Source organism: Tamandua tetradactyla, chromosome 6, assembly GCF_023851605.1.
Source record: "Tamandua tetradactyla isolate mTamTet1 chromosome 6, mTamTet1.pri, whole genome shotgun sequence".
In the NCBI taxonomy this organism is placed as follows: domain Eukaryota; kingdom Metazoa; phylum Chordata; class Mammalia; order Pilosa; family Myrmecophagidae; genus Tamandua; species Tamandua tetradactyla.
The window spans coordinates 86,123,859-86,150,544 of NC_135332.1; the positions used below are offsets into that span (position 1 = coordinate 86,123,859).

The 26,686-nt window shown below is 45.7% G+C and overlaps 1 protein-coding gene across 2 annotated transcripts in view; it reads right to left on the reverse strand.

The window, feature by feature from the left end:
• Positions 1–9,229: 9,229 nt before the first annotated feature.
• Positions 9,230–26,686, reverse strand: part of DENND3 (DENN domain containing 3) — a 96,016-nt gene continuing 78,559 nt past the window's right edge. The window contains exons 18-23 of one of the 2 annotated variants that reach the window (XM_077166675.1): positions 23,201–23,340; positions 18,843–19,003; positions 17,154–17,287; positions 11,437–11,555; positions 11,126–11,257; positions 9,230–10,965 (exon numbers count right to left, since the gene is read on the reverse strand). In XM_077166675.1, coding sequence (XP_077022790.1) covers positions 10,765–10,965; positions 11,126–11,257; positions 11,437–11,555; positions 17,154–17,287; positions 18,843–19,003; positions 23,201–23,340 — 887 coding nt within the window. In that variant the 3' untranslated portion in view covers positions 9,230–10,764. Of the gene's footprint in view, positions 10,966–11,125; positions 11,261–11,436; positions 11,556–17,153; positions 17,288–18,842; positions 19,004–23,200; positions 23,341–26,686 lie in introns of both variants that reach the window. The other variant, XM_077166674.1, reaches the window with a different exon arrangement.

The window sequence follows — 26,686 nt, forward strand, 5'->3', positions numbered from 1 at the left end:
TTTCTAATATAGACATTTAGGGCCATGAATTTCCCTCTCAGCACTGTCTTTGCCACATCCCATAAGTTTTGATATGTTGTATTCTCATTATCATTTGTCTCCAAATATTTACTGATTTCTCTAGCAATTTCTTCCTTGACCCACTCATTATTTAAGAGTGTGTTGTTTAATCTCCATATATTTGTGAATGCTCTGGTTCTTTGGTGGTTATTAATTTCCAGCTTTATTCTACTGTGATCAGAGGAAATGTTTTGGATAACTTCAATCTTATTAAGTTTATGAAGACTCAATTTGTGTCCCAGCATATGATCTATCCTGGAGAATGTTCCATATGTGCTAGAGAAGAATGTATATCCTGGTGTTCTGGAGTGTAATGATCTATATATGTCTGTTAGGTCTAATTCACTTACCCCATTGTTTATGTTCTCTATTTCCTTGCTGATCCTCTGTCTGGTTGTTCTATCTATTGTGGAGAGTGGTGTATTGAAGTCTCCTACTATTAGTGTTAGACATCTATTTCCTTCAGTTTTTCCAGTGTTTGCTTCATATAATATGGAGCTCCTTGATTGGGAGTGTGCACGTTTATGTTTGTTATTTTCTCTGGGTGAATTGTCCCTTTTATTAAAATGTAGTGTCCTTCTTTGTCTCCTATGACACCTTTACATTTAAAGTCTATTTTGTCTGAGCTACTTCTGCTTTCTTTTGGTTACAGCTTGATGGCACATCTATTTCCATCCTGTCACTTTCAATCTAATTGCGTCTTTGAGTCTAAGATGTATTGCTTGTAAGCAGCATATAGATGGATTATGTTTTTTAATCCATTCTGCCAATCTGTATCTTTTAATTGATGAGTTTACTCCATTAATATTCAAAGTAATTACTATAAAAGTAGCTGCTGAATCTACTATCTTATCCTTTGCTTTTCACTTGTCAGATCTATATATTCTTTTCCTTCTTTCTTTTTTATCACTTGAGTAACCCTTACTGGTACTCTTCAACCCTCCTCCAGACCTCCCTCTCCTGCCTTTTTTTTTTTTCCAGCTGACAGGGTTCCCTCTAGTATTTCTTTTTTTTTTTATTTGTTTGTTTGTTTTTCTTTTTTTTCTTGCATGGGCAGGCACCGGGAACCGAACCCGGGTCTACCGCAGGGCAGGCGAGAACTTTGCCACTGAGCCACCGTGGCCCGCCCACCTCTAGTATTTCTTGTAGAGCAGATCTCTTGTTGATTAGTTCCCTCAATCTTTGTCTTTGAAGATTTTAATCTCTCCCTCAATTCTGAAGTATAACTTGGCTGGATAAAGAATTCTTGTTTCATTTGGGATCTTAAATATATCATGCCACTGCCTTCTTGCTTCCATGGTACCTGTTGAGTAGTCTGAAGTCAGTCTTATGTGTTTTCCCTTTTATGTAGTAGATTGCTTTTCTCGTGCTGCTTTCAGGACTTACTGTTTTTCTTCAACATTTGACTGACTGATTAGTATGTGTCTGTTCTATTTATTATATTTGGAGTTAATTGGGCCTCTTCAATTTGCATATTTATGTCTTTTATAAGGGTTGAGAAGTTTTCCCCAATTATATCTTCAACTAACTTTCCCAGCTTTACTCTTCTCTTCTCCTTCTCGTATACCAGTGATTCTTACATTGGTGCACCTCTTCTTGTCCAATGATTCCCTAAGATCCAGCTCCATTTTTTCTGTCTCTCATGCCATTTATTCTTTTGTGTGCTCTAGTTCAATTGTGCTGTCTTCTAGCTCACTTATTCTTCCCTCTGCTTCTTTGAATCTGCTATCATGTGTCACCAGTATATCTCTAATTTGGTCTATGGTATCTTTCATTTCTGTAAGATCTGCCATTTTTCTATTTACTCTTCCCAATTATTCTATATGCTCTTCTAGTATCTTCTTGATATCCTTTATATTCTTGAGCAGTTGTTCCATGCTCTGTGTCCCCTCTGGAGTTTTGATTTGGTCATTTGGCTAGGCCATTTCTGGTTGGATCCTTTATGATTTTCTGTTATGTTTAGGGCATTTGATAATCTTTTTCTTTTAAACTTTTTTATTGTATAGTATAACATATATACAAAGCAAAGAAAAAGGCAATAGTTTTCAAAGGACTCTTCAACAAGAAGTTACAGGACAGATCCCAGAGTTTGTCATGGGCTACCATACAATCCTCTCAGATTTTTCCTTCTAGCTGCTCCAGAATATAGGAGGCTAGAAGGAATAAATATGTTTTTTAGCATTTGATAATCTTAATAAGGCTATTTTGCAGCTTGGTTTCCTTCACTCTTCTAAACTGTTGCATTTACTTGGCTTTGCATTGAGAGTTTCCTTTTGCACTTGGTTTGTCTGTAATTCCCCACCAAACCAAGGTCTGGATCTCAGCTAGGGATATAATTTTTGCTGAGGGTCTATTAAAAGCTAGGCTGGGGTACACAGGTACTTCAGTGGCAGAATGCTATCCCACCACACGGGAAACCCAGGCTTGATTCCTGACCCATGCACCCTCCAAAAAAATTTTTAATAAAATTAAAATATGAAAAAAAATACCAACAACAAAAAAAACACACCTCACCAGTATTAGGCCCCCAAGTTAGAAGGAGACACCCCAAGATATATTGGGGATGAACTCAGACTGGTGCCCACAGAAAAGGAAAAAAAAAAAAAAAAGAAAAAGTAAATAAATGCAATAAAATAAAATAGAATTTAAAAAATAAAAAACAATAAAAATGTAAATACATAATATGTATAAATTACAATAACACTACAACTAATGAAGAATACATAGAAAAAAGATACATTGAGGGAAAAAAGACCAAAAAAAGAGAAAGTTGGCCTGCCTGCACTTACTGTGTTCCTCCAGCAGGTGTCACTGTCGAGGCACTGGCTCCCACATGCAGGGACCAACTGGAGAAATGGCAAGTGCTGTGTGGGGCCACTTTGGCCACAGCAGGACGGGGTAGCAGATCAGTGCACAGTGTAGGGGGAAGCAGCCAACCTGCAGTACTGGGCTCCACGGGACGGCTGTTGGTGGCACCCAGCTGGGCGACGCGTCCCAGCACCAGGAGTCACGGTTCTTCACGGTAGATAGACAGCCTGCCTCTAGGGTCCCCGTGGGTGCTACCGGCTGTGGATCTGCTCAGGGAGCCTCCTCAGCCAGCAGCTGGGGCAGCCTGGGGCCCGGTAGGGGGCAGCCTAGGGCGGGGGGAGGGCACCCTGGGGCTGGGGAGGGGGGCAGCCTGGGGCCGGGTGGGGTGCAACCGGAGCCGTGTGGGGTACAGCCTGGGGCAGGGGGGGTGCAGCCTGGAGCCAGCAGGGGGGCAGCCTGGGGCCGAGGGGGTACAGCTCCCTCCGATCTGCAGCTCCCCGCGCGCCACACCCCGCCCCCACCCTGGGGTGGGCTCTCTGCCCATACAACCCACCCTGCTCTTCCCCTCCCAACTCTCTCCTCCCCAAAACCCCTTGAAGACCCTGCCCAATTGCTCACCTCCAGGACCACCGTCCCTGCCATTCTCTCCCTGTCCCCTGTATTGTCCCAGGGAGCAGGGGGGACTTCCATCGCTCCATTCTGCTATCTTCCCAGAAGTCTTCGCCCGCATTTTCATAGACAGTTTCACCAGATATAGAATACTTGGTTGGCAGATTTTTTTTCCTTTCAGCATTTTATATATGTCATCTTATTGCCTTCTTGACTCCATGGTTTCTAATGAGAAAATGGCAATCTTACTGAGGTTCCCTGGTGTGTGCATATTGCTTCTCTCTTGTACCTTTCAGAATTTTCTTTATCTTTGGCATTCAATAGTTTGATTATATCCCTTGGTTTGTGTCTTTTTGGAGTTTGCTGAGCATCTTAGATGTGCTTATTCAAGTTTTTCACCAAATTTTGTTAAATCTGGTTAAAATTCTTTTTTTTTTTTTTTTTGCCATTATTTCTTGGAATAATATTTCTTCCCCTTTGTATCTTTCTTTTCTCTGGGACTTCTACAATGCATGATTGATCCATTGGATGGTATCCCATAAGTTTCTCAGGTTCTTCACTTTTCTTCATTCTTTTTTCTGCTCCTCAGACTGACTGATGTCAATGGCCTTATCTCTAAACTCACTGATTTCTTTCTTCTCCAGCTCCAATCTGCTGTTGGGCCCTATTCTAGTTTGCTAGCTGCCAGAATGCAATACCAGAAATGGAACGGCTGTTTAAAAAGGGGGGAATTTAATAAGTTGCAAGTTACACTTCTGAAGCCATGAAAATGTCCCGATTAAAGCAAGTCTATAGAAATGTCCACTCTAAGGCTTCCAGGGAAAGATACCTTGATTCAAGAAGGCTGATGAAGTTCAGGGTTTCCCTCTCATCTGGAAAGGCACGTGCGTGGTGAGCATGGCATCGTCTGCTGGCTTTTTCTCCAGGCCTCTTGTTTCATGAAGCTCCTTAGGAGGCATTTTCCTTCTTCACTTCCCAAATGTCGCTGGCTGGTCGACTCTGCTTCGTGCTTCTGCAGTGTTCTGAGGCTTTCTCCAAAATACTTCTTCTTTTAAAGGATTCCAGTAAACTAATCAAGACACGCACAGAATGGGTGGAGAGACATCTCCATCTAATCAAGTTTAATACCCACAGTTGATTGAGTCACATCTCCGTGGAGATAACCTAATCAGGTTTCCACCCTACAGTGCTGAATAGGGATTAGAAGAAGCCATTGCACCCACATGATTGATTAGGATTAAAGCATGGCTTTTCTAGGGTACATAAATCCTTTCAAACCAGCACAGGCCCCTCTAAGAAACTTTTAATTTCAGTTACTGTGGTCTTCAGTCTGTTAGGTTCCTTTTTAGGCTTTCTTTTTTATTTTTTCATGCTTTCTTTTTATTGATATTTACCTTGTGTTCATTATTTTTCTGGTGTCCTTTAGTTCTTTGTGTTTCCCAAAGAGCTTTAGCTTTAGCTCTTTGGGACCTTTTTGTTTTTTTTTTTTAACTTTTTAAATTCTATAATATAACATATACAAAGCAGAGAAAGAAAACAGCAATAGTTTTCAAAGCACTCTTCAACAAGTAGTTACAGGACAGATCTCAGTTTGTCACGGGCTACCATACCATCCTCAGATTTTTCCTTCTAGCTGCTCCAGAACATAGGCAGCTAGAAGGAATATATATTTTTTTACAATCGCTTTTCTTCTTTTTTGTGAAAAATAACATATATACAAAAAAGCAGTGAATTTCAAAACACAGCACAGTTAGTTGTAGAACAGAATTCAGAGTTTGGATGGGTTACAATTCCACAATTGCAGGTTTTACCTCTAGCTGTTCTGTTACTGGAGTCTAAAAGATATCAATTTAATGATTCAGCAATCATACCCATTTGTTAAACCCTACTTCCTCTGTATAACTCCACCATCACCTTTCATCTTTCTCCCACTCGTTAGGGTTTTTGGGCTATGCCCATTCTACCTTTTCATGTTGGGAGGGGCTGTCAGTTATATGGGGTAGGGAGATGGGACTATCTGATGTTCTGGAGAGGCTGGGCCCTCTAGGTTTCAGGACTTATCTGGTCCTGGGACCCGTCTGGAGATTGTAGGTTTCTAGAAAGTTACCCTAGTGCATGGAACCTTTGTAGAATCTGATGTAATGCCCTACGTGTTCTTTAGGATTGGCTGGAATGGTTTTGGTTGGGGGTTGGCAAGTTATGACAGGTACTTATGTCTAACTGAGGTTTGCATAAGAGTGACCTCCAAGTAGCCTCTTGACTCCATTTGAACTCTCTCAGCCACTGATACTTTATTAGTTCCACTTCTTTTCCCTCTTTTGGTCAGGATGGAATTATTGATCCCATGGTACCAGGGCCAGACTCATCCCTATGAGTTATCTCGCACGTCGCCAGGGAGCCTCTCTCCCCTGGATGTCAGGTCCCATGAGGACCATTTTTTTTAAGGTCTTTGTCTGGAATGTCCCAGGTCCAGCTCTCCTCTCTGATTGTTTCCAATGCGAGAATATTATTTTCCTTTGCATGGGCCATCAGTCCCTTTTTCTTTGTGCACTTTATAAACTTTTGTTACAATTTGGACATTTGATATTTTAATTTCTTATCTCTAGAACTTGGAGGTTTTGGTGTCTGTTTCTTAAGCTTGTATCCAGGTAGTGTTATGACGTGACATGGCAGAGATTTTCTTGACTGCCAAGAGCTTTAAAAAAAAGGTAAAAAAAAAAAAAAACAAAAACACCTTTACCAGTCATTATAGTCTGGGAGCCCTTTGTGCAAGTGCTCTCATAGGGTTATTTCCAGTCTTTTCTGCACATGCATTTTTCTTTTCCTTGGAACTCCCCAGTTTGCATGGCTGCAGTGAATGTCCTCATTCCCCTGGGAAAGCATTCTCAGTCCGGAGCTCTACACTGCACGTCCTCCAGCCTGCAGACCCCAAGCAGCTGTGACTTGACTCCCCTCCTACAGCGTTTTGTAGGACGCTACTAGGTGCAGAACCAGTTCTGAGACCAAGAGCTGTGACGGGTGACCTGGTTCAGTCCTTCAGGCCGCCCCCAGAAACGCGGGCACAAACATACCTGCACTCTGGTATGTGCACGGAGGATACTCTGCCCCCTGCAGAACCGAGACCAGAAACCAATACCGTGAGTACATATCAGCTCCACACCAAACTGGTGACGGGCAAGGAAGGGTCGGCAAGGCTGCCACGAAATCCTACCATTTCTTTTAATTTTTTTTTTTTTACTGTGAAATATACATACAAAAAAAAGCAATCAGTTTCAAAGTACCTTGTAACAAGTAGTTATAGAACAAATGTCAAAGTTTGGTTTGGGTTACAGTTCTACAATTTCAGGTTCTTCCTTCTAGCTGCTCCCAAGGCATGGAGACTAAAAGAAGTGTCAGTATAATGATTCAGCAGTCATACTCATTTGTTAAATCCTGTCTTTTCTGTTATAACTCCTCCTTCTCCTTTGCTCCTTCTCCTAATCTTTAGGGATCTTGGGGCTATGCCCATTCTAACCTTTTTATGTTGAAAGGGGCTGTCGACAATATAGGATGGGGGATGGAATGAGTTGATGTTCTTGGAGAGGCTGGCACCTCAGGGTTTCAAGACTTATCTGGCCTAGAACTCTCTGGAGGTTTTAAGTTTCTGGAAACTCGTCCTAGTGCATGGAACTTTTGCAGAATGTCAGCTGGAGCCCTTGGTGTTCCTTCGGGTTAACAGGAGAGCTGTTGCTTGGGGTTTAGCAGTCAGCACTGTCTAAATGAAGCGTGCCTAAGAGCAGCCTCAGAATAACCTCTTAACTCTATTTGAACTCTTTTAGCCACTGACACCTTATTTTGTTGCATTTTTCCTCCATTTGGTCAGGGAGGCGTTATTGAAATCTTATCATTTTAAATTGCTTTTTTCTTGATTTTGTGCTCACCTTTTTCCTGGAACACCTTAAGTGTTTTCCAGAGCTTTGAGGAAGACATTTTTGCCAGTTTTTACTCAGGTGTTCTATGGGAGGCGGGATCCTGGAACATCTCTCTCCCCCATCCTGATTGGGATGGGGCCCTCTTCTTATAAGGACACCTGTCATAGGATTGAGGGCCCACCCCAAATCCAGGATAATTTCATCTTGAGGCCTTTCATTATATCTGCAAAGACCCTTTTCCCAAATAAGTCCATACTCACAGATTCTTGGGGTTAAGGTGTGGGCATATCTTTTGGAGGACCACCGTGCACTGCAGTGAAGCAGCCGTTGCACGTACATTTCCTGTCTTTCATGAAGTCGCCACAAGCAGCCTGGATTGAGCACTCTCTCAGTCGGTCCCTCCCACCCAGCCCCCGTGCCAATGCTGCAAGAAGGAACCTCCCACTTTACAGAGGGCTTGGGCCCTGTGGCCCCTTCCCCAGTAAGGCCCACCTCCCTTACCCAGGGACCCTCCGGGAGAACCCCACGAAACACTCAGCACGGACAGTGGGGAAACTGTGAGCTAGTCCTCTTCCATCTTCCCAAGGAATCCTCCAGACATGGAATTAAGTCACGCCTTTTTAATTCAGATGTTGTGATCACATCTGATTCCAAGGTGTTTTAGTTTCCTAGGCTGCTGAAGCAAATATCATGAAATCTGTTGGGTTAAACAACTGGAATTTATTTGCTTATGGTTTTGTGGCTCAAAGAAAGTCAAATCAAGGTGATACTTTCTTCCCGAAGACAGTTGTGGGGCTGACTGCTGGCGAGCCTTGGCTCCTCTGTCACGTGGCAAGGCACCGGGCAGCCTCTCCTGTTCCCTCCCTTCCTTCCGCTTTCAGCTCCTGGCTGCTCCCTCTGTGGCTTTCCCTCTCAGTCTGAATTTCACTCCGCTTATGAAGGACTCCATCCTGAATGATGTGGGCCACGCCTTCTTAACTGAAGTACCCTCATCAAAAGGTCCTGCTATAAAATGGTTCCCCACTCACAGGAATGGGTGAAATTTAATAACATGTTTTTCTGGGGTCCATACAGCTTCAAACCACCAAACAAGGGCTAAATTTTGAGAAAAACTGATGCCTGCACATCTTCTGAGATCACACACAACCTAGAGAATCCTCTTTCCAGTCTGTAGCAGTAGTGGATTCAGGCAAGCTTTTGATTGGTGGGGTGAGCAGTGCCAGCCCCCAAAGCAGGCTTTTTTTTGCTTTTCTATTTTCTGAAATATGGTGGGAGAGCTGAAATTATATTAAAATCAAATACTGGTTTCTATAGACGATAAACATTTTTGTGGTACTTACTTAATCCAGGTTTCTAAAGCTGAGGCTGTGAAGGCATCACAGTCTGTCTAATGAATTCAAGCCTATTTTGATTCTTCCCATGACAAATCATTTACAATAGGATCTCTTCAAGGCATGGAGGAAAACTGAAGGCCTAAAAGTGCCCTTTTCATTTCAGCAAACCCTCTAGCCAGGATTCTATTTACGTAAGTATTAAGCCACACATTTGCTCTCAGCCCAGTGATTCCACTTTTAACTTAATTGCTCACTTCTTTTTCTCTTTTACATAAATGGCATTTTCTAAAAGCCTCTAGTGTTTCTGACAGTGGTTTCAAATGCAGTCACTGTCAGAGATGATCTCGGGCATTATTATCAAAGATAATACTCTTTGATAAGAGGAAATGAAAACCTTGCATGAAAATAACTTGATTTGAGCTTAGGATGAATTAAGAGCAAATTCAAAATGGCCAGACCTCGGCTACCAACACATGCTGGATAAAGTAAGGAAAATGAACATCAGCATTTATTAAATAAAAGAATTTATTACCAACATGATTAAAATATCTAGTTACATGTGAGTTGACATTAAATAGTTTATAAACATATAAACTATTGCTGGAGCTTTTGTTTTTAGAAGCAAAGTCCAAACTTTTGCACTTTGCTGCTGGCCAGCCTTGCTTGCAGAGATCAGCAGCCCCACCCTCTCCATAGCACAGGCGCTAGGGCGGGTGTCAGGCTGTTCCCTGCCCGTCTCCCCCAGTCCCAAGAAGCTAGCAGCTACCCAAGCTGAACCTTGGGAGAAAATCAGTCAATGACATGGAACTTCCAGAATGCTTGGATCCAAACTGGAGGCCCAGACAGAATGTTCATTTTGGAAACATTGCAAATACTTCTCAAATTTGGCCTTGTTTTGGGAAGGCTGGCAAAGATACTTAGAGATCGCTCAGGCCAGTGAGGCCTGGGCAGTGCCTGTCCTAACACCCACAGCCAGCTGGCAGCTCCGTGGGTGAGCACAGGGTGCAGACAGACCAGCAACCCGCCTCTGGAGCTGGGGTGAACGCACCCCCCATGTCCCACAACCACACCAGGGCCTTACAGAGTGTTTAAGGGATGCTGTCTCAACAGGATGAGACAGATGGGCCAAGTGTCTTTTTTGCAGGTATTTACTCATTTTAGAGCTAACAAGATCTTATTCAGTCACACAGTGAAGCACCATCTCTGTATGTGTAAAAAATACACCTACAGTGTGTACACGTGATGGGGTAGAATTGTGCGCAGTGATGCCTGCTCGGTGCCCTGAGGTGGCAGTGATTTCCCTGGCCCACTAGACGATACATGTTATTTTCAATGCAACTTTTCTGTCTCTTAAAAATGACTTCTGTTATCTTTGGTACAAAAAATGGTCTCAGAAATTTTACATTAACTAAAAAAGGAAAAAAAGCAGGGCTTGCCTCAGCTGGCCCCCTCCTGGGCTGGCCCTGGCCACAGGCCCTGATGATGGGGGGGCAGGCAGCCAAGGCTGTTCCAAACTGGTTCACCCCCAACCTGCTTATCTTAAAATACTGCTAACCTACCTTTTTTGTAAGCCTGATGGAGACCAGAAATCAATGGAAGGGCTGCAGGGCTCCTTGTTTCACCATCGTGTGCTTGGGACCCAACATAAGCTTGGTGCTTAATAGACACTTGTTGAATGAATGAATGAGTACAGTAGAGGGAAAGGCAAGACTAGAGCCCTGAGGGGTGCAGGTCACCCTGTGCTTTGGGAGATGTGCTTCCAGCAGGCTCGGGGGCTGCCTTGGTCCTGGCCGTGCTGGAGCTCTGGCACCTGCCCTGAGAAGCACCGGGCAGGCAGTGCTCCGGGCGGGGTTCAGTCCAGCATCTGGAGACCTCGGCTCCACCACAGAGTCCCGTGCGGTGGGGGGGGATGCCCCGGCCCTGCCTGGCCACCAGCGCAGCCACCTGCTCCAGGTTTCCTGTCCCCCCACCCTCCGCCGCAGGGCTGGGCTGGCTCTCTGCTCTCTTTCGCAGGGCACATTTCTGCTGGGTTTCGTCCGTGTCTATTCAACTTTCCAGATGGCCACCTTCCCTTCCTCCCCGCCTGACCCACTCAGCACGTATCTGTCCTCGGCCGAGCACAGGGTGGTCACCGTGTCCGCGTGGGCCACCAACTCCTTTTCCACTGTCTTCCTCTCGGTATCGATCACGTAGATTTTCCCTTTGACTCTTCCCTGCGACAGGCCCCTGACGCCCACCCAGATCTGCCAAGGGGAAGCAGGGTAGGGGCCGTCAGCCTGGAGAAGGAGCCCCCCACCCCCCGCAGGTCCTAACCGCGCAGCCCCGGAAGGGCCCCTGGCTCCTGGAGGGAAGGACAATGAGGGCGAGGGGGGAAGGCGGGTGTCACGGGCCCTGCCGCCCTACCTGCTTCTTCACCCTGATCATGCAGTTGATCCCGGAGCAGTCCGGCAGGGGGATCCTCTGCGGGGGCTGGCTGAGGTCGTCCAGGCTCCAGACGCCCACCTCGCTGTGTCCCGCCCACACAGCCCAGAGCTGCTGCTGCGGAAACAGAGCCGCCATCACCCGGGCGCAGAGCGCACGGCACCCCGCCGCGGGCACGGCACCCCCCACGGGCATGGACACGCGGGCACGGACGTGCGTTTACGGACACGCATGTACTGCACCCCACTGTGGGCACGGACACGCAGACACGGACACACGGGCTTCCGCAATACCTCAGGCACCAGCTGGAACCCCAGGAAGGAGGCGCCTGTGGCTCTGAAGTTCTCTTCGATTTTCAATTCCTGACGAAGAAATCCATTCGTTGTCACAACCACGATGCTGTTTCTTGTGCCTGTGGCGTGAAGGTGCTAGAATGGGTACCGAGCCAGCTAGAAAAGTTGCCACTTGCATTCGGGGCACCCCCTCTCCCCTGCAGGCCCCCAGCAGCCCTGGCCCGTGTGCTGTTTTGGCCTGGCGTGTACTGCTAGAACTGTTTTATTCTTCAGTGCCCTACAGAGAACTGGGGTGTGCCCTCAGGGAAAACCAGGGGTTTGGACAAGGCACTGGGTTTGAAGAGTTGACAAGAGAAATGAAGTTCAAAAAAAAAAGAACAAAATGGCAATTCCCAGGCTAAAATGAAAATTCAGTGGATAGGCTTACCAGCACACAGGACATGGGGGAAAAAAGTTCTTATTGATTGGATTTCAGTTTGAATGATTTCTGAGAAAAGGCACCGAGTGCCTTCCCAGCCGAGAGAGGTGTCCAGAAGCCTGAGACCCCAGCAGATGCCAGCCATGTGACCTCCCAAATGACAGAGCTGTTCCTGACCCATTGGCCTTTCTTGAATGAAGAAAACCCAGGTTGTCGCTCACGTCTAATATTTCTACCTAAAAAGGACGAGCTGGTCACACAGGGTACCAGGAACAACTGGGTTGCATTTTATCAGCCGAGCGTAAGATCTCGACCCTTGTGGCATGAAATGGGCAGCAGGGATGTAAACCTGCCAGGCACATGAGTGACCACTGCACGGTGAGCCTTGCATGCATATAAATACACACAGGGTTATTCTGGAAGAAAATAAGGAAATTAGAAGTATAAAGAAGGAAGACTTAGGAAAAAGCTTTTAAAAGAAGAATGAAGACAGGAAGACCATTCAAAGAAGAAAGAATGAAGACTTAGAGCAGCCATCACTTTTCCTCTCTCTCTGATTATTTTGGGCTATTTTTCCTCTGTCTGTATGACATCCCATCTATTTGTGGCTGCATACCCAAATACTGCATGCAACAATTTACTTAAACTCTCCTTTTCAAAAATCAAAAAATAAACTTGGCAACAGAAAAAAACCCCACCTGCAGATAGCATCGTACAAAATGGTCAAATATTGAACACTTTACCCCAAGACCAAAAATGAGACCGTAGTGTGTGTTCTCACTATTTCTATTCAGTATTGTGCCGGAGGTCCCAGCCAGTACAATAAGGCAAGAAAAATAAATAAGAAGCTAGAGACGAAAAAGAGAAACTGTGTTTGTAAACATGATTGTGTATGTAGTAAATCCAAAGAAACATACACATTGCCTCTAGAACTGATCAATGAATTCAGTAAAACTTCATGACAAAAGGTCGACAGACAAACATCAATTACATTTTGCTACGCTAAGAACGAAAATTAGAAAATATTTTAAAATATTGTTTAAAATTGCATGAAAATGTCAAATGCCTAGGAGTAAGTTTAACAAACAATATGCTAGGCCTAGGTACAGAAAACTATAAAACATCGCTAAGGGTGATTAAAGAAGATCTAAATATGTGGGAAATAGTACCAAGTTCATGGATTCAAGGAGTTAACTATTGTTCATTTTCCCCAAAATTTATCTAGAGATTCCATTCCGTCACAACCAAACTCCAGCAAATGTTTTTGTGGAAACTTCTAAGTTAATACTAAAATTTATTTGGAAATGCAGAGGATCAGGTATAGTCAAGGGCATTTTAAGGAGAATAAGGTCAGAGAAGTTACTGACTGTTAAGCTACAATAATTAGCCAGTGTGATATTGGTATAAGGATCGACATTAAGTCAAAGGAATAAAGGGTCCAGAAAAAGACGCAGGAGTACATGGCTTATGATTTATCCATGCAGTTGAACAAATGGTGCTAGAAGGACTGGATGTCTGTATAGAAAAACAATGAGCTTTTCCCACCTTTCACGAAAAATAACTCAAGACGGATCAAAGACCGAAGAGCTAAAGCTACAAATTACAGAATTTTTATCTTTGCAACCTTGTGGGTAGGAAGAGATCTCTTCTTGTACTGTCCATATGGTAGCCACTAGCCACACATAGGTACTTAAAATCAAATTTAAATTAAGATTATATAAAATAAAGTTCCCCAGTTACACAAGCCACATTTCAAGTATTCAGAGCCTTATGTAGCTAGACTCTCCCAGCTTGGACAACACAAATACCAACTATTACCATCATCACAAAAAGCCCTATTGGGCAGGGCTGTCTTAGTACAGGAAAAGCATGAACCATAAAACAAAACAAAACAAAAATGTGGTAAACTGGAGTCACTAAAACCAAAAGCTTCAGTTCATTAAAAGATACTAAGAATATGGAACTATTAAACTTTACCACCAGGGAAACCCTTCATATTGTCCCAATTATTAGGGACTCCCAAGGCAATAGGCCAAGCCCTTGATCTTGAGGCTTGCTTTTTTTAAACTTTTTTTTTCATTGTAAAATATAACATATATACAAAGCAAGGAAAGAAAAGAACAATAATTTTCAAAGCACACTTCAACAAGTAGTTACAGAACAGATCCCAGAGTTTGTCATGGGTTACCATTCCACCATCTCAGATTCTTCCTTTTATCTGCTCCAAAACACTGGAGGCTAGAAGGAATATTGATATAGTGATTCAGCAGCCATACTAGTTTGTTAAATCCTATTTTCTCTATTATACCTCCTTCCAATCTAAGGGATCTTTGGGCAATGTTGAGGCTTGCTTTCATGGGGCTTCTTATTTCTGTAGTGGAGAACCTAAGCCCACCTATTATGCCTAAGAATTACTTCCAGAAAACCTCTTTTGTTGTTCAGTTGTGGCCTCTCTCTCTAAGCCCAACTCTGCAAGGAAAATCATTACCCTCCCCACTACGTGGGACATGACACCCAGGGATAAAAATCTCCCTACCAATGTGGGTTATGACTTCCAGGGATGAATCTGGCCATGCATCATGAGATTGACAAGGCCTTCCTGACCAAAAAGGGAGAAAGAAATGTAACAAAATAAAGTGTCAGTGGCTGAGAGAATTCAAATAGAGTCAAGAGGCTATCCTGGAGGCTACTCTCATGCAAGCTTCAGCTAGATACTGCTGATTGCCATGGTTTGCCAAACCCCAATCAACATCACTCCTGTTAACTCTAAAGAACACCAAAGGCTCTACCTGAGATCTACAAAGGTTCCATGTACTATGATTACTTTCTGGAAACTTACAACCTCTAGATAGGTTCCTAGACCGCATAAGTCCTGAAATGCAGAGGGCCCAGCCTCTCCAGAATATCAACTAGTTCCATCCCCCTATCCCATATTATCAACAGCACCTTCCAACATGAAAACGTTAGAATGGGCAGAGCCCAAACATCCCTAAATATTGGGAGAAGGATCAACGGAGAAGGAGGAGTTATAACAGAGTAGATAGAGTTTAACAAATGAGCATGAGTGCTGAATCATTACACTGATAATTCTTTTAGTCTCCAGTGTCTTGGAACAGCTAGAAGGAAAAACCTAAAATTATGGAATAGTAACCCATAACCAAACTCTGAAATCTGTTCTATTACTACTTGTTACGATGTACTTTGAAATTTATTGCTTTTTTGTATAGGTGCTATATTTCACAATGAAGTTTTTTTTTAAAAAAAGATACCACAAAGAAAATGAAAAGGCAAGCCTTAGGCTTAGAGAAAACAGCTACAATGTACACATCTAACAGAGGATTTGTGTCAAGAATATATTTTTAAAACGCCTAACAGATAAACATTAAAAGTTCAAAAACAGTTATTTTAAACAGGCAACAATGGAACAGATAATTCACAAAAGAAGATATACAAATGGCCAATAAAACATAAAAATAATATGTCATTACTCAAAGAAATGCAAAGTAAATCTACAATGAGATACTATGGCACACCTAGCGGAGTGTTTAAAACTAAAAAGACTGGTTGTGCCAAGCCCTGTAGGGCACTGAGCTGCTGTGACTCAAATGCTGGGTAGAGTGCGAATGGGACGTCCACGCCAGAACACTGCTTAGCAGTCCTATACCACCTGCTGTGCCAACCTGAAAACAGTATGTAGCTCAGAAAAGCCATGTTTTAATCCTGATCCAGTCTTATGAAGGTAGCCTCTTCGTCTAATACTGATTCAATACTGCAAGGTGGAAACTTTTGATTAGATTATCTCCATGAAGACATAACACGCCCAATTGTGGGTGTAATCTTTTGATTCGATGGAGATATGACTCCACCCATTCTAGGTGGGTCTCGATTAGATTATTAGTCTTTAAAAGGGGGAACATTTTGAAAAATGACAGAAGCCTCAGAGCCAATCGAGAGAGCAGATGCAGATGCCTGGAGCCCTGCAGATGTTGCCACGAGATGTTAAGCAAGCCAGAACCTGCAGAGAGCCAAGTGAAGCCAAGAGATAAAATCCCGCCCCAGAGAAACAGAGTATGGAATAGAGGCTGAAAGCAGTGAAGCCCAAGAGCAAGGGACCAGCAGATGCCAGCCACGTGACTGCCCAGCTGACAGAGGTGTTCCTGACCCATTGGCCTTCCTTGAATTAAAGTATCTTTCCCTGGATGCCTTCGCTTGGACAATTTTATAGGCTTAGAACTGTAAACTTGCAACTTATTTAATTCCCCTTTTAAGAAGCTGTTCCAGTCTCATATATCAAATTCTGGAAGCTTATTAACTAACACACCTGTCCTGTCCTATGACCCAACATTCCCACCGGTAGTTTTTAAGAGAAATGAATGCCTGTGTCCACAAAGAACAGCTTTATTCAGAACAGCCCCAAATGCAAACAACCCGATGTCCACCCACAGGAGAAGTATAGTCAAACTGCAGCCGGGCCATGCAAAGGAATATTACTCAGCAATAGCGAGGGGATGAGCTGGTGACACTCGGAACACACGGACGTTTCCTAAAATCATTAAGCTGACCAAATAAAGCCAGAGAGAAGAGAATACATGCTGTAGAGTTCATTTATAGGAAGCTCAGGAGCAGGCAAGCAAGCCCACAGTGACAGAATTTGGAACGGCTGCTTCCCTCGCACCATTGCTGGGGAGGGGAGAGCAGCATTCCTAACCGTGGAAATGCCCTGGATCTCCGTTTGTTGGATGGTTACATGGTGAACGCCCTGGACAAGGCACAACAAACTATACCCTCAGGCTCTGTGCATTTTCCTATACATAAAACACGCACTGAAAACGCACATACTCACCACCACTCACCCTATCCAGCAAAAACCAGGCAAGACTCCAGCTGGGGAGGGCGCCTGCCCTCTGTGATGTGGGGAGACATGGAGGCCTTGGCTGCCCGCCCTCCCCACTACACCCCTGGTAAAATGCCCAGCTCGGGACCAAAAAAACCCCGGGGACATCTCGCCAAGCCTGCCCTCTGGAAGGGGGGCGGGTGGCTCAGCAAGAGAGGGCTCCAAGGGCCCGGGAAGGAACAGCGGAGGTGCAGGCCGGCGAGGGTAGGTGTGGAGGCAGGAAGGGCGGGCGGGAGGGGCAGGCAGGCATCCTGGTGGGGGGGGCGGGGAAAGCCCTGAACAGGCCACCCGGGGACCAGAGCTCAAAACTACAAGTGGGAAGCGTGGGAAGCAGGGAAGCGGGCTCTCGGCTCCGGCTCAGCAGCCTGCCCAGGGAGGATGTCGGGCCGCGCGGGGTGGACTTACAGCACCACAGGCGGCCGTTGTGCAGCTGGATGGACAAGAGGCCGCCGCCTGGCACCTGGAACCTGCTGTTCACCCGCAGCGTGCTCACGTCCCACGCCAGCACTGTGCCGTCCGAGCTGCACGAGTAAACCTCCCTGGTGGGGCAAACACACGTGCACACACATACACACACACGTTGACTTCATGGCCTCGGAAGCACCGCGTCCATTGTAATAAAGCAAAGAGCATTTGCAGTTACTGCTGAATGAAGTATTCCCAGCACGGCATAATAAGTGACACGGAAAACACGCTAGTCACGTGGCAAGAGCAACTGCTGGTTGCGGTCAGGGTCTCCTGCGCGTGTGAGCGGTCTGGGAGGAAAAGGCTGGCAGCCTGGACAGACACCTTTCTCCACTCCATGGGGCCGGACAAGGTTTTGGTGAGCGGAGTCACGGCACGGCCGTTCACTAATGTCAATGTGGGTAAAGCGCAGTCAGGCCGGAGGGCAGCAGACGCGGCCTCTGAAGCTCCAGCCCCAGCCCCGGCCGGCCGCCTGCCACCACAGTGCCAACGCAGGACGTGGCCCCTTCCCCTTCGGATCCTGCCTGATTTTCAGGTTAGCACCTTATATTCTCTCACAACTGGAGCTAACCAAAAACACATCCTACAAGGGAAACAAAATTAGGGCGGCAGGGGGAGGAAGCTGGGTTGGGAGCCGCGGACAATGCGCACCGGATGAGCTGGGCCTGCCCGATGCGATGTAGTAAGCTGGGCACACTGAGCCCCGTGCTCCACTAACAGCAAGGGAGATGACCCCACAGTGGGCTCGCCTGCCCCATGCAGCTGTGAGCAAGGCAGACAGGGAGGCCCTCGGGGACCCATGTTCCCCATGTGGGCGGGGGGGGGTCGGAAAGGATGAGGGTTGGACCCAGCAGGAGTCTAAAGCCCTGAGAAGCCACCTCTGCCCACCTTCTCGGCCCTCTTGGAGATGAGCCAAGAGAAGACGCCAGGGCCCAACTCTGGCCTGCGGCTCCCAGCAGCACCCCACGCTCCCTCTGGAGGGATGGAAATGGGGCCTGAAGTCTCTGCTTTACCCACAGTGATATAAGTCGGGGAGGTGGGGCTCAGGGGCGGGGGGAGGCAGGGAGGCCACTGGCACAGGTGCAAGGGTGCTTCCGCTGGCATGGCGGGTGCCAATTACATTGGGTTTAAAAGAAGGGTGGCTGGGACTCAGAGCCATAGCCGGTAGGACATGCCTGAAGCCAGCTGGCAAGCATGGTCTGAGGAATACTCTGGCACTTAAGTGCTACCTGCGAGCGATTTCTGGAGGGGGACACGCAGTACAGAAGACGTGGGGAATGTGAAAAGTCAAGCGCTGTGCTGCATAAGTCCAGATTTCTGACTTCCATGGAAAGAGAAAGCTGGCAGGAGCAGGCGCTTCCTCTGTGTGTGGGGGGCGGGGAGTGTCCTCTCTGGTTCACCCCAGGCCCAGTCACCCCATAATGACTACGGCAGTAGGCCCAGGGCCAGGTAACCCCAGAGCTGATTTACAGAGAGGAGCACTCCCTGCACCTTGCACCATGCACCGGGGCAGTGGAGAACCCACCCCTGCAGCAGATGCACCACCCAGGCCGTGGGTGGGGAGCCACGAGCTCTCCCGTCTACAGGTCCCTGACCCCCCGAGTCCACCCCCACAAATCCCCCCTTTACCTAGGGGCCTGCCTCCCGTCATGGCCAGTTAAGCCGGTGACACTGGCACGATGGTCAGTGAGCTGCTTGTTGCAGGACATGCTGTGGACGTTGATGATGTAGATGACAGAGTCTTCGGAGCCGACCCACACCTGGTTCTGCTCAGCCATCATCATGCAGTTCTGACAGGCCAAGGGGAAAGCGGGAGCGCGTCAGTGCCAGGCAGGTCGCTGCGTGTGTACCAGCGCTGGGTGGGCCATTGGGACCGTGCCAGCGCTGGGCAGGTTGCGGGGAACACGCCAATGCCAGGCAGGCCATCGGGAATGCACCGGCACCGGGTGAACGGTCGGTGCTTCTGGGAGCCAGAGGGCGAGACTGCTTGGGCTTCAAAGCTTAGCCAGGAGCCTGTGATTATTTCTGGACTTGGGAAAGTTAGAAATGAAGGATTAAAGCATTTATGGGGTAGGAAAACCACGTGCCGACGTAAATACAGCCCTGCTTGGCTGCCACGTCTGTGCAACACAAACACTGAAGCAGGGGCTGGATGTCACCCGCCTGGCACATGCAGCACCCTACAGAACACTGTAAAACATCTCTGATCTTCCAGCACAGGGAGACTTGAAAGGGAAAAGTGTTCTCATGTTGTAGGAATGTTGAGGACAATATATAATGCTATTTGTTATCAGCACAACGGGGGCTAATTGTTCTTTCAGTCAGAAGAAACATCTTATAAAAACTGATCATTTGATTTTACCCATAAATATTCCCATAATTTAGATAAAGACATTAACTGGCGAATTTCAAAATTAATTATTCTTTAAAAAAAACTTTGTTTTTTTAGACATCTACCTGAGGATTGGTGTAATTTTAATTAAATGCCTTTTTTTAGTGGCCCAAGGAGAAGATGTCTTAAATAGATTATTTTGAACTTCAAATTTCAGATGAGGCAACAATTTTCTTGAGATAATTATGCAGGTTTCTTCCTGCTGGATAGAACAAAATATCTCTGTAAAACTACGAGGAAGATATTTTCACATACCTGGGGTAATTTATTGTTTAATTAAATGTTAACCAGCCTAACTGGAGGGTAGCCAAGATTGCTACAAAATGCAGCCCTTTGCTTTCTTTTAACTAGGACTTGAAAAGTTACTCTATTGTTTAAAAGTCTCTGAAATGCTGGTAACTAAGAACAAATAGGAAAAAAATTAAATTTAGAATAAGAGTGATTTCTTTAATTTCTCCTTGTTGTTTTTTGTTTGTTTGTTTGTTTGGTCTGAAACACTATTAGGCTTTTGTAAATATTTTTGATTTAATGTCTCTTGGATCCTGTTACTTTATCAACTGAGGCTCATTATCTGCATATGAGAAAATAGGGGGAGAAACAAAAGATTTGGCAAGTTGCTCGTCTCTTGCTAACATGCAGAGTTTGCCACCTGGGCATTTAAGAGCAGCCACCACCCCTGAGCAATCCATGTCAGAAATGACAATGTCTCTGATCTTCGGCAGTTTTCAAAAGCACATATTTTGTGCCACCGATTGTTTTATTATTTTTAGATGATCTAACACAGCCATCAAAACTGATAGTAAGAAATACCTAATCCTTTCGTATGTAAACTTCACTACAGTGTTGCTTTCACATTAAACATGAAAAGCATTTTCTGAAAGTTCTGGTTAAAGGGTATAAAGATGTCCCCAGCAAGATCCCTTGGAAAGTGGCCCCTTTTCTGTCAGCTCATAGTGTCTCAAACAGGATGAAGTCCACCACAATGTAAATGTGTAAGTACAAAAGTATTTTAATGTATGAAATGCGATTTAAGTGTGGGATGATACATTAATATCTGTGCAGGAGAGCTGATGAGTGCACTTTAATAAAAAATATAGGATCGTTTTTTTACAGTTCAAATTTTCTCTTGGTCAATTAAAAAAGATTATACATTTCTGCTGACAGCACTGCTGCATTGCTACAAAAGCCCCAGGAAACTAATAAGCGTAACTAGATGAAAATTCAGAATATATCTGTGGCAGGGACTGACAAAGAATATATAAAGAGTGCCTGCAAATCAACAAGAAAAAGAGGACAAGAGAAAAACACATGGGGGATACACGGTTCCCAGGAAAGGTTCCCCACCCATGGTGATGGTAGGAAAAGCTGCTCAGGCTCACAGCGGGTCAGGGAGGTGCGGGACAGCAGGGAGGCTGTGTCCACTGGGCACTAGCAAGGACGGGGCTGCAGGGGTGCAGGGATGCACTTGCCAAGGGGCAGCTGGCTCAAGGAAGCAATTACACCCCTGGATACAAACTCAAAGACAGGTTCAGGATTTTCCCTGCACCGCTGACAGAGTGGACAAATGCCAGGAAAACTGGGCGTGTTCACTCCCAGAAAAGGAGCTGGGAACCAAGCACACAATAGCGTGCTCAAAGCAAAGAACAAAATCCACACCTGTGCACATGGATAACTCTTAAAAACATAACCCTGAGCAAGAAAGCAAAAATGAGCGGTGGGAAGATACTTAGAACAGCACATCTCATCTGGGTGAAGTTATCATTTGGACACCTGTTCTTCCTGGCACTGAAGCCCAGTGCCACCACGTCCTGCTAGGTGTGTGACCCTGGGCAGGCCAGGCAGCTTGGGGGAACCCTCGTTCCCTTACCTGTGAGATAGGTGATGGCTGGCACACGGGAAGGTGTTAGCTCGTGTTAATGATGGCTGGGATATGTTTGTATACACATGCATATGCACACAAGCACATGTACACGCACCCCAATATTATATAGGTTCAAGCAGGTGAGTCACCTCTCCTGAGGTGCAGGGCTGGCTCCACGTGATACCTGAGGCTGGGGGCAAGGAGGTCCCCTGACCCGAGGAGGAACGCAATGACCATTAGCAGGCGGAAGAAGAGAAACAGTCTGTCTAGAAAGGGGGGTGGCATCTGCTCTGCTCGGTTCAGTTCTGTGCCCCACTCCTGGGAACATGGAAATAAAGGTGTGTGAACAGGTGGGACAGGGACTCAGAAGCTTTCTCGGCAGAGAGCTGGAGGGGAGCAAGGCCACCTGGGCATGCCTGCACCCGGCTGGTGCTGTGCCGTCAGCCCTGCCACGGGGGCCGCCCACCTCTGAGCAGGGTGGAGCCAGCCCAGGGCCTCAGCTCGCCCTGGGGCCCTTCTCTCCCCGGTATGGTGAGCAGATCAGCAGGGGTGGGGTGAGGGGGGTGAGGGAACAGACACGGACGCCTCAGATTATTCGCAGTTGTGCGGGTTATAAAACTGTAACAAGCAAATCACACTTCTTTACTTAAAGGATGCCACTTCAAGGAATGGATTGCAACGTCAGAACACCATGGGGGAGTTTTGCAAATGCAGCGGGCCCAGGACCCTGTCCTCCCAGCTGCCTGCCCGCGGTGGGGGAGGGGGTGGCCACCCGTCACCCCCCCCCCCCCATCCACCAACACAAAACACTCAGGCCGTGGTCTCAGCGTGCCTAGGAGTGGGCTCGACTCTGGCTTCCAAAGCAGAGTGTGGAATTGGGGGGAATCACTTCACGGGATGAGAGCTGGCAGGTGTTCCTCCTTCCCCAGGCAGGGGACACTGACGTCCCAGGGACAGGCCACGTTGCTGCCAGACACCCTCCAACTGGGCACGGGGAGAGGGGTGCCCTCTGCATACCCCTCCCACACCCACAGCCCCTGAGGCGGGGGGCACTCAACTAAGGGCAGCACGGCTAAAGGCCGAGGGGGGAGTCACGCAGGGGTGGCGCAGCACACCACCGCACCTCTACCTGCTTCTCGGCTGGGAGACGCCCCCGTAAGGAGTAAGGAAAGCCTCCGCAGTGGAGGAAGCCGGTTGTAAGGTGTACAGAAACACGCCGCGCTGTCTGCAACTTTCCCAGAAAGCTAAAACTATCCCGAAATAAAAAGGCTATTTAATTTTTTAAAAATCAGTCTAAAAACTCAAAGAATTTAAGTCTGTCAATCACGAGAAGATTGTAATGCCATGCGAGGTTGATTTAAATTGGACTCGTCAACCCCAAATATGTTAAAATAATCCCAAATGTCTGCTTCCGATGATCGGAAACGTGCCTGCGAGCTTACAGCAGCAAGCGCTGCCTCATATTATTGAAGTCTATTTTTAGATTTGGCGTGGAGGGGAGGTTAAAGCTGTTCTCTTCTCACTTAAGAATATTGAAGTAGAAGAATGGAATGAAACTTACATTTAATTTAAAATCTCAGGGTAACAATTAAGGGCCTCTGTGATTTGACAGCCTGTGAGTGATACTGTGGAATAACAAGTCCCACTGCCCTATGTGGGTTGACATGCCTATTTTCCAAAAATCACAACTTAATCCAGAAGCCAAGGCCCAAAGCTCAGTGGCATCTCACTCACCAATCTAGAAGTGCCCACTTTGAAGCAGTGCTGGTGCACCGTCCATGAGGAAGCATCAAATACAATCACTTTGCCTTCGTTTAAAGCACACCATAATTTGGGGTGAGCATCTTCCACTTTTTCTGCTGGGTCAAGATGCCCTAAAGAGGGGAGAAAGAAAACAATATGTTTAAAAGGAAAGCTTTCAAGGCTCGAGCAGGTGATTCATGCTGTGATTCAGGTATTCCCTAGGTGTCTACTAGGTGCAGGCACCATGCTAGTACTGGTCTTCCCAAGGTGAGCACAACCAGATTCTATCCTGCCCTCATGGAGCTCAGAGCTGTGAAAGCTAGGCAGGCTCAGCGTCAGAGACCCAGCGTCAGAGCCAGATGATGCTTGGAGGGCAGCCCACAGCCAGTGACAGCTTTCCTGAGTCAAGATCCACAGGCTAAGTAGGAATTCCCAAGCACACAGCATTTCAGGCAGAGGAAATGGGGTGTGCACTGGGAAGGGAGCTAGTGTGGAGGGCAGGGCAGCAGCCTCTGCTTGTTCTGCTTTTCACTCCACCAACAGCATGGTTGAGCTCCCACTGCCCAACACCTTAGTCAACACTTAGTATTGTCAGTCTCTTTAATTTTGGCCACTTTACGGTGGTGAAGTTTTCTTATGGTGGTTTTATTTGCATGTCCCTAATTGCTAGTGAGGCTGGCGGACTTAGGCATTTGGATATCCTCTTTGGTGAAGAGTTTATGAGTTGATTCATTCTCCTTGATCTGCAGCCTTTCTTTATATATTCCTGGCACAAACCTCTCGGGGATTCTTTTATGCTGCGCATATCTTTCCCCAGTGTGTGACTTGCAATTTCACTCTCTTGAGAATGCTTTTCTGAAGTTCTTAATTTTAACGTAGTTAAATCCATCAATCTTTCCCTTTACACTTAGTATTTTTATATCCTATTTAAGGTATTTTTTGCTTAAATTGGGCAGATGGAAATACAGTGGTCAATGAGAAGGAGGGGTAAGGGGTATGGAATGTATGAGCTTTTTATTTCTTTTTCTGGAGTGATGTAAATGTTCTAAAAATGAACACGATGAATACACAGCTATGATATTGGAACCACTGATTGTACACCATATATGCACTGTACATGTGTGAAAGTTTGTCAATAAAAATATTTTTAAAAAAAAGAAAGATATTTTTCCTCACTCTAAGGTCAAGCATATATCCTATATTCTAGGGGTTTGCTTGCTTTATTTAAGTTTATATTCATTTACACTTAATATAATTATGGGAAGGTTTGTTTTTCTCATTTAGATTTCAATGCACTGGGGATGGATAGCTACTTGCATCTGAGGGGTCACGCTTCGTTTTATCCACACGGACATACAAACACCCAACGCCATTCGCCGTGAAGACAGACTTGCCCCTTGGACATAAATCAAGGAGCTACAGATGTGTCAGCTTCCTGGAACGTTTGTTCCATTGGCCTGCTTGTCTCACACTAGTCCTTCCCTCTCGAAGCAACCACGCCTTTAAAAAGCCTCCAGCTCCAGGAGGTTAAGTTGTGATCCCTGGCTGATCTTCTCCGAGCGTCTTCGCCCTCCAGAGTTCAGGGCACACATCAGAATCGGTTCGTCACGTTACAGGCACCCCTGTTGGGGTTCTGATCAAGGCCACACTGAAGGCTGGGGGGGGGGGTCAATATCTTCACAGTATCAGGTCCTCTGAGCCACGAACATGATGTCGCTTTTCCTTTACTTGAGTCTTCTGGCACGTCTCACAGCCATGCTTTGATGTCATCTGCGGAGATGTCTAGTCCATCTTTTATTAGAATTTTTTCTAAGGTATTTTTTTTTTGTATGAAACTGCAAGTCGTAACTTGATTAAATTTTCATTTTGTTTGTTTCGGGCATGTAAAAAGATAATGAGTTTCTCTATATTGGCCTTCCACGCAGCATGTGCACTACACTGAGGTATCAGTCATATCAATTGGTGGGTTCTTTGGAATGTTTATGTATGCAACCATATCTTCTGCAAATGATGACAGTTTATTTTTTCTTTTCCAGTCCTTGTACATTTCACTTCCTTTTCTTGCTTACCTCACTGATTAGGATCTCCAGTATATAACAATGCTGGCAAATAAAAGAGGGGAGAGAGGGCATCCTTAGAGCGTCTACCATTTCCAGGAGGGATGATATTCACTACAGGATGTTTTGCAGGTACCCTGTATCAAACCAAGTCCTCTTCTGTTCTGAATTTGCAAAGAGTTTTATTTTTTTTTAAGCATGAATAGAAGTTGATTTTCAGCATATGCTTGGATGCTCATGCAGGTAGTTTTGTTAACATGGCAAATAAGCCTTGCGTTACAGGAATAGATCCAATTCAGTTGAATGAGTCTGTTATTCTTTTTTATATGTTGCTGGATTTGGTTTCTCAATATTTCGTGTAGGAGTTTTGCATCTAGGTTTGTGATTGGGAAATTAAGAATTCAAATAATTAGGATGACCGAACCATGATGTAGATGCCTTTTTCTTACTTTCTAGTACATGGCAGAATAGCCAACAGGAACTGCCCACATGACTGAGACCCACTGAGCCGTAACCCAGATGCCTTGCTCTTTGCTAAGATGGTATAACTCCATAACCTCTATCCTGTGGTTGTAAAACCTCGTGACCGCCCCCCCTTCTGCTCCCTTACCCTGTTGTATAACTTTAGAATGTTATGGTCACAAAAGACAGCCCCTGATGTTTACTAATGAAGGACCCAGAGTCAGCCCAGAGCTAACCACTGACTACACCATTCCCACTTGCTACTGTAAGGGTTATTTTAGCTTAGTTCCACCCCTTCAACACAACAGTATCGTTGTTTATGTTTGTTATAGTGATGGCTCTTTTAGCTTAGCTCCGCTCCTTTGCCTTTTGTAAACTGTGGTTGTTTATACTTGCTGTTGTCATGGTAACAATTCCACCTCCCCTTGTTTGAATCTATAAAAGCCCATAACCCCTTAGACTCCCGGAGACAGATCTGAGGCCAGCTGTTCTCCTTCAATCACGTGGCAATAAACTCTGTCCCTTTTGAAACCGGGTGAGACAGATCGGCTGTCATGGGGCGGAGGGTGTCAGGCTCATCACAGGACCCTTCCTTCCTCTATAGCTTGGTCAGAATTTGATATCATGATTAAGCTGGCTTCTTAAGTGAGTTGATAAACGTTTCTTTTACTAATCTGTGGAAGACGTTGTGTGAATAGGGATATTTCTTCCCTAAACTTTGGCTAGAGTTTGCTGGAGAAACCATCTGGGTCTCCAGTCTTCTCTGCAGAAAGGCTCCTAATTACTGGCTCAAATTTCTCTACTAGTTATAGAATTATTTCACTTTTCTATTTATTTTGGTACAAATCTTGGCAGTTCGTATTTTTCTGAGAATTTGTCCACTTTATATTTCAGATTTATCATAAAAGTTTTGCAAAATCATTTTATGATCCTTTAGTAATGTTTCTAAAATCCGTAG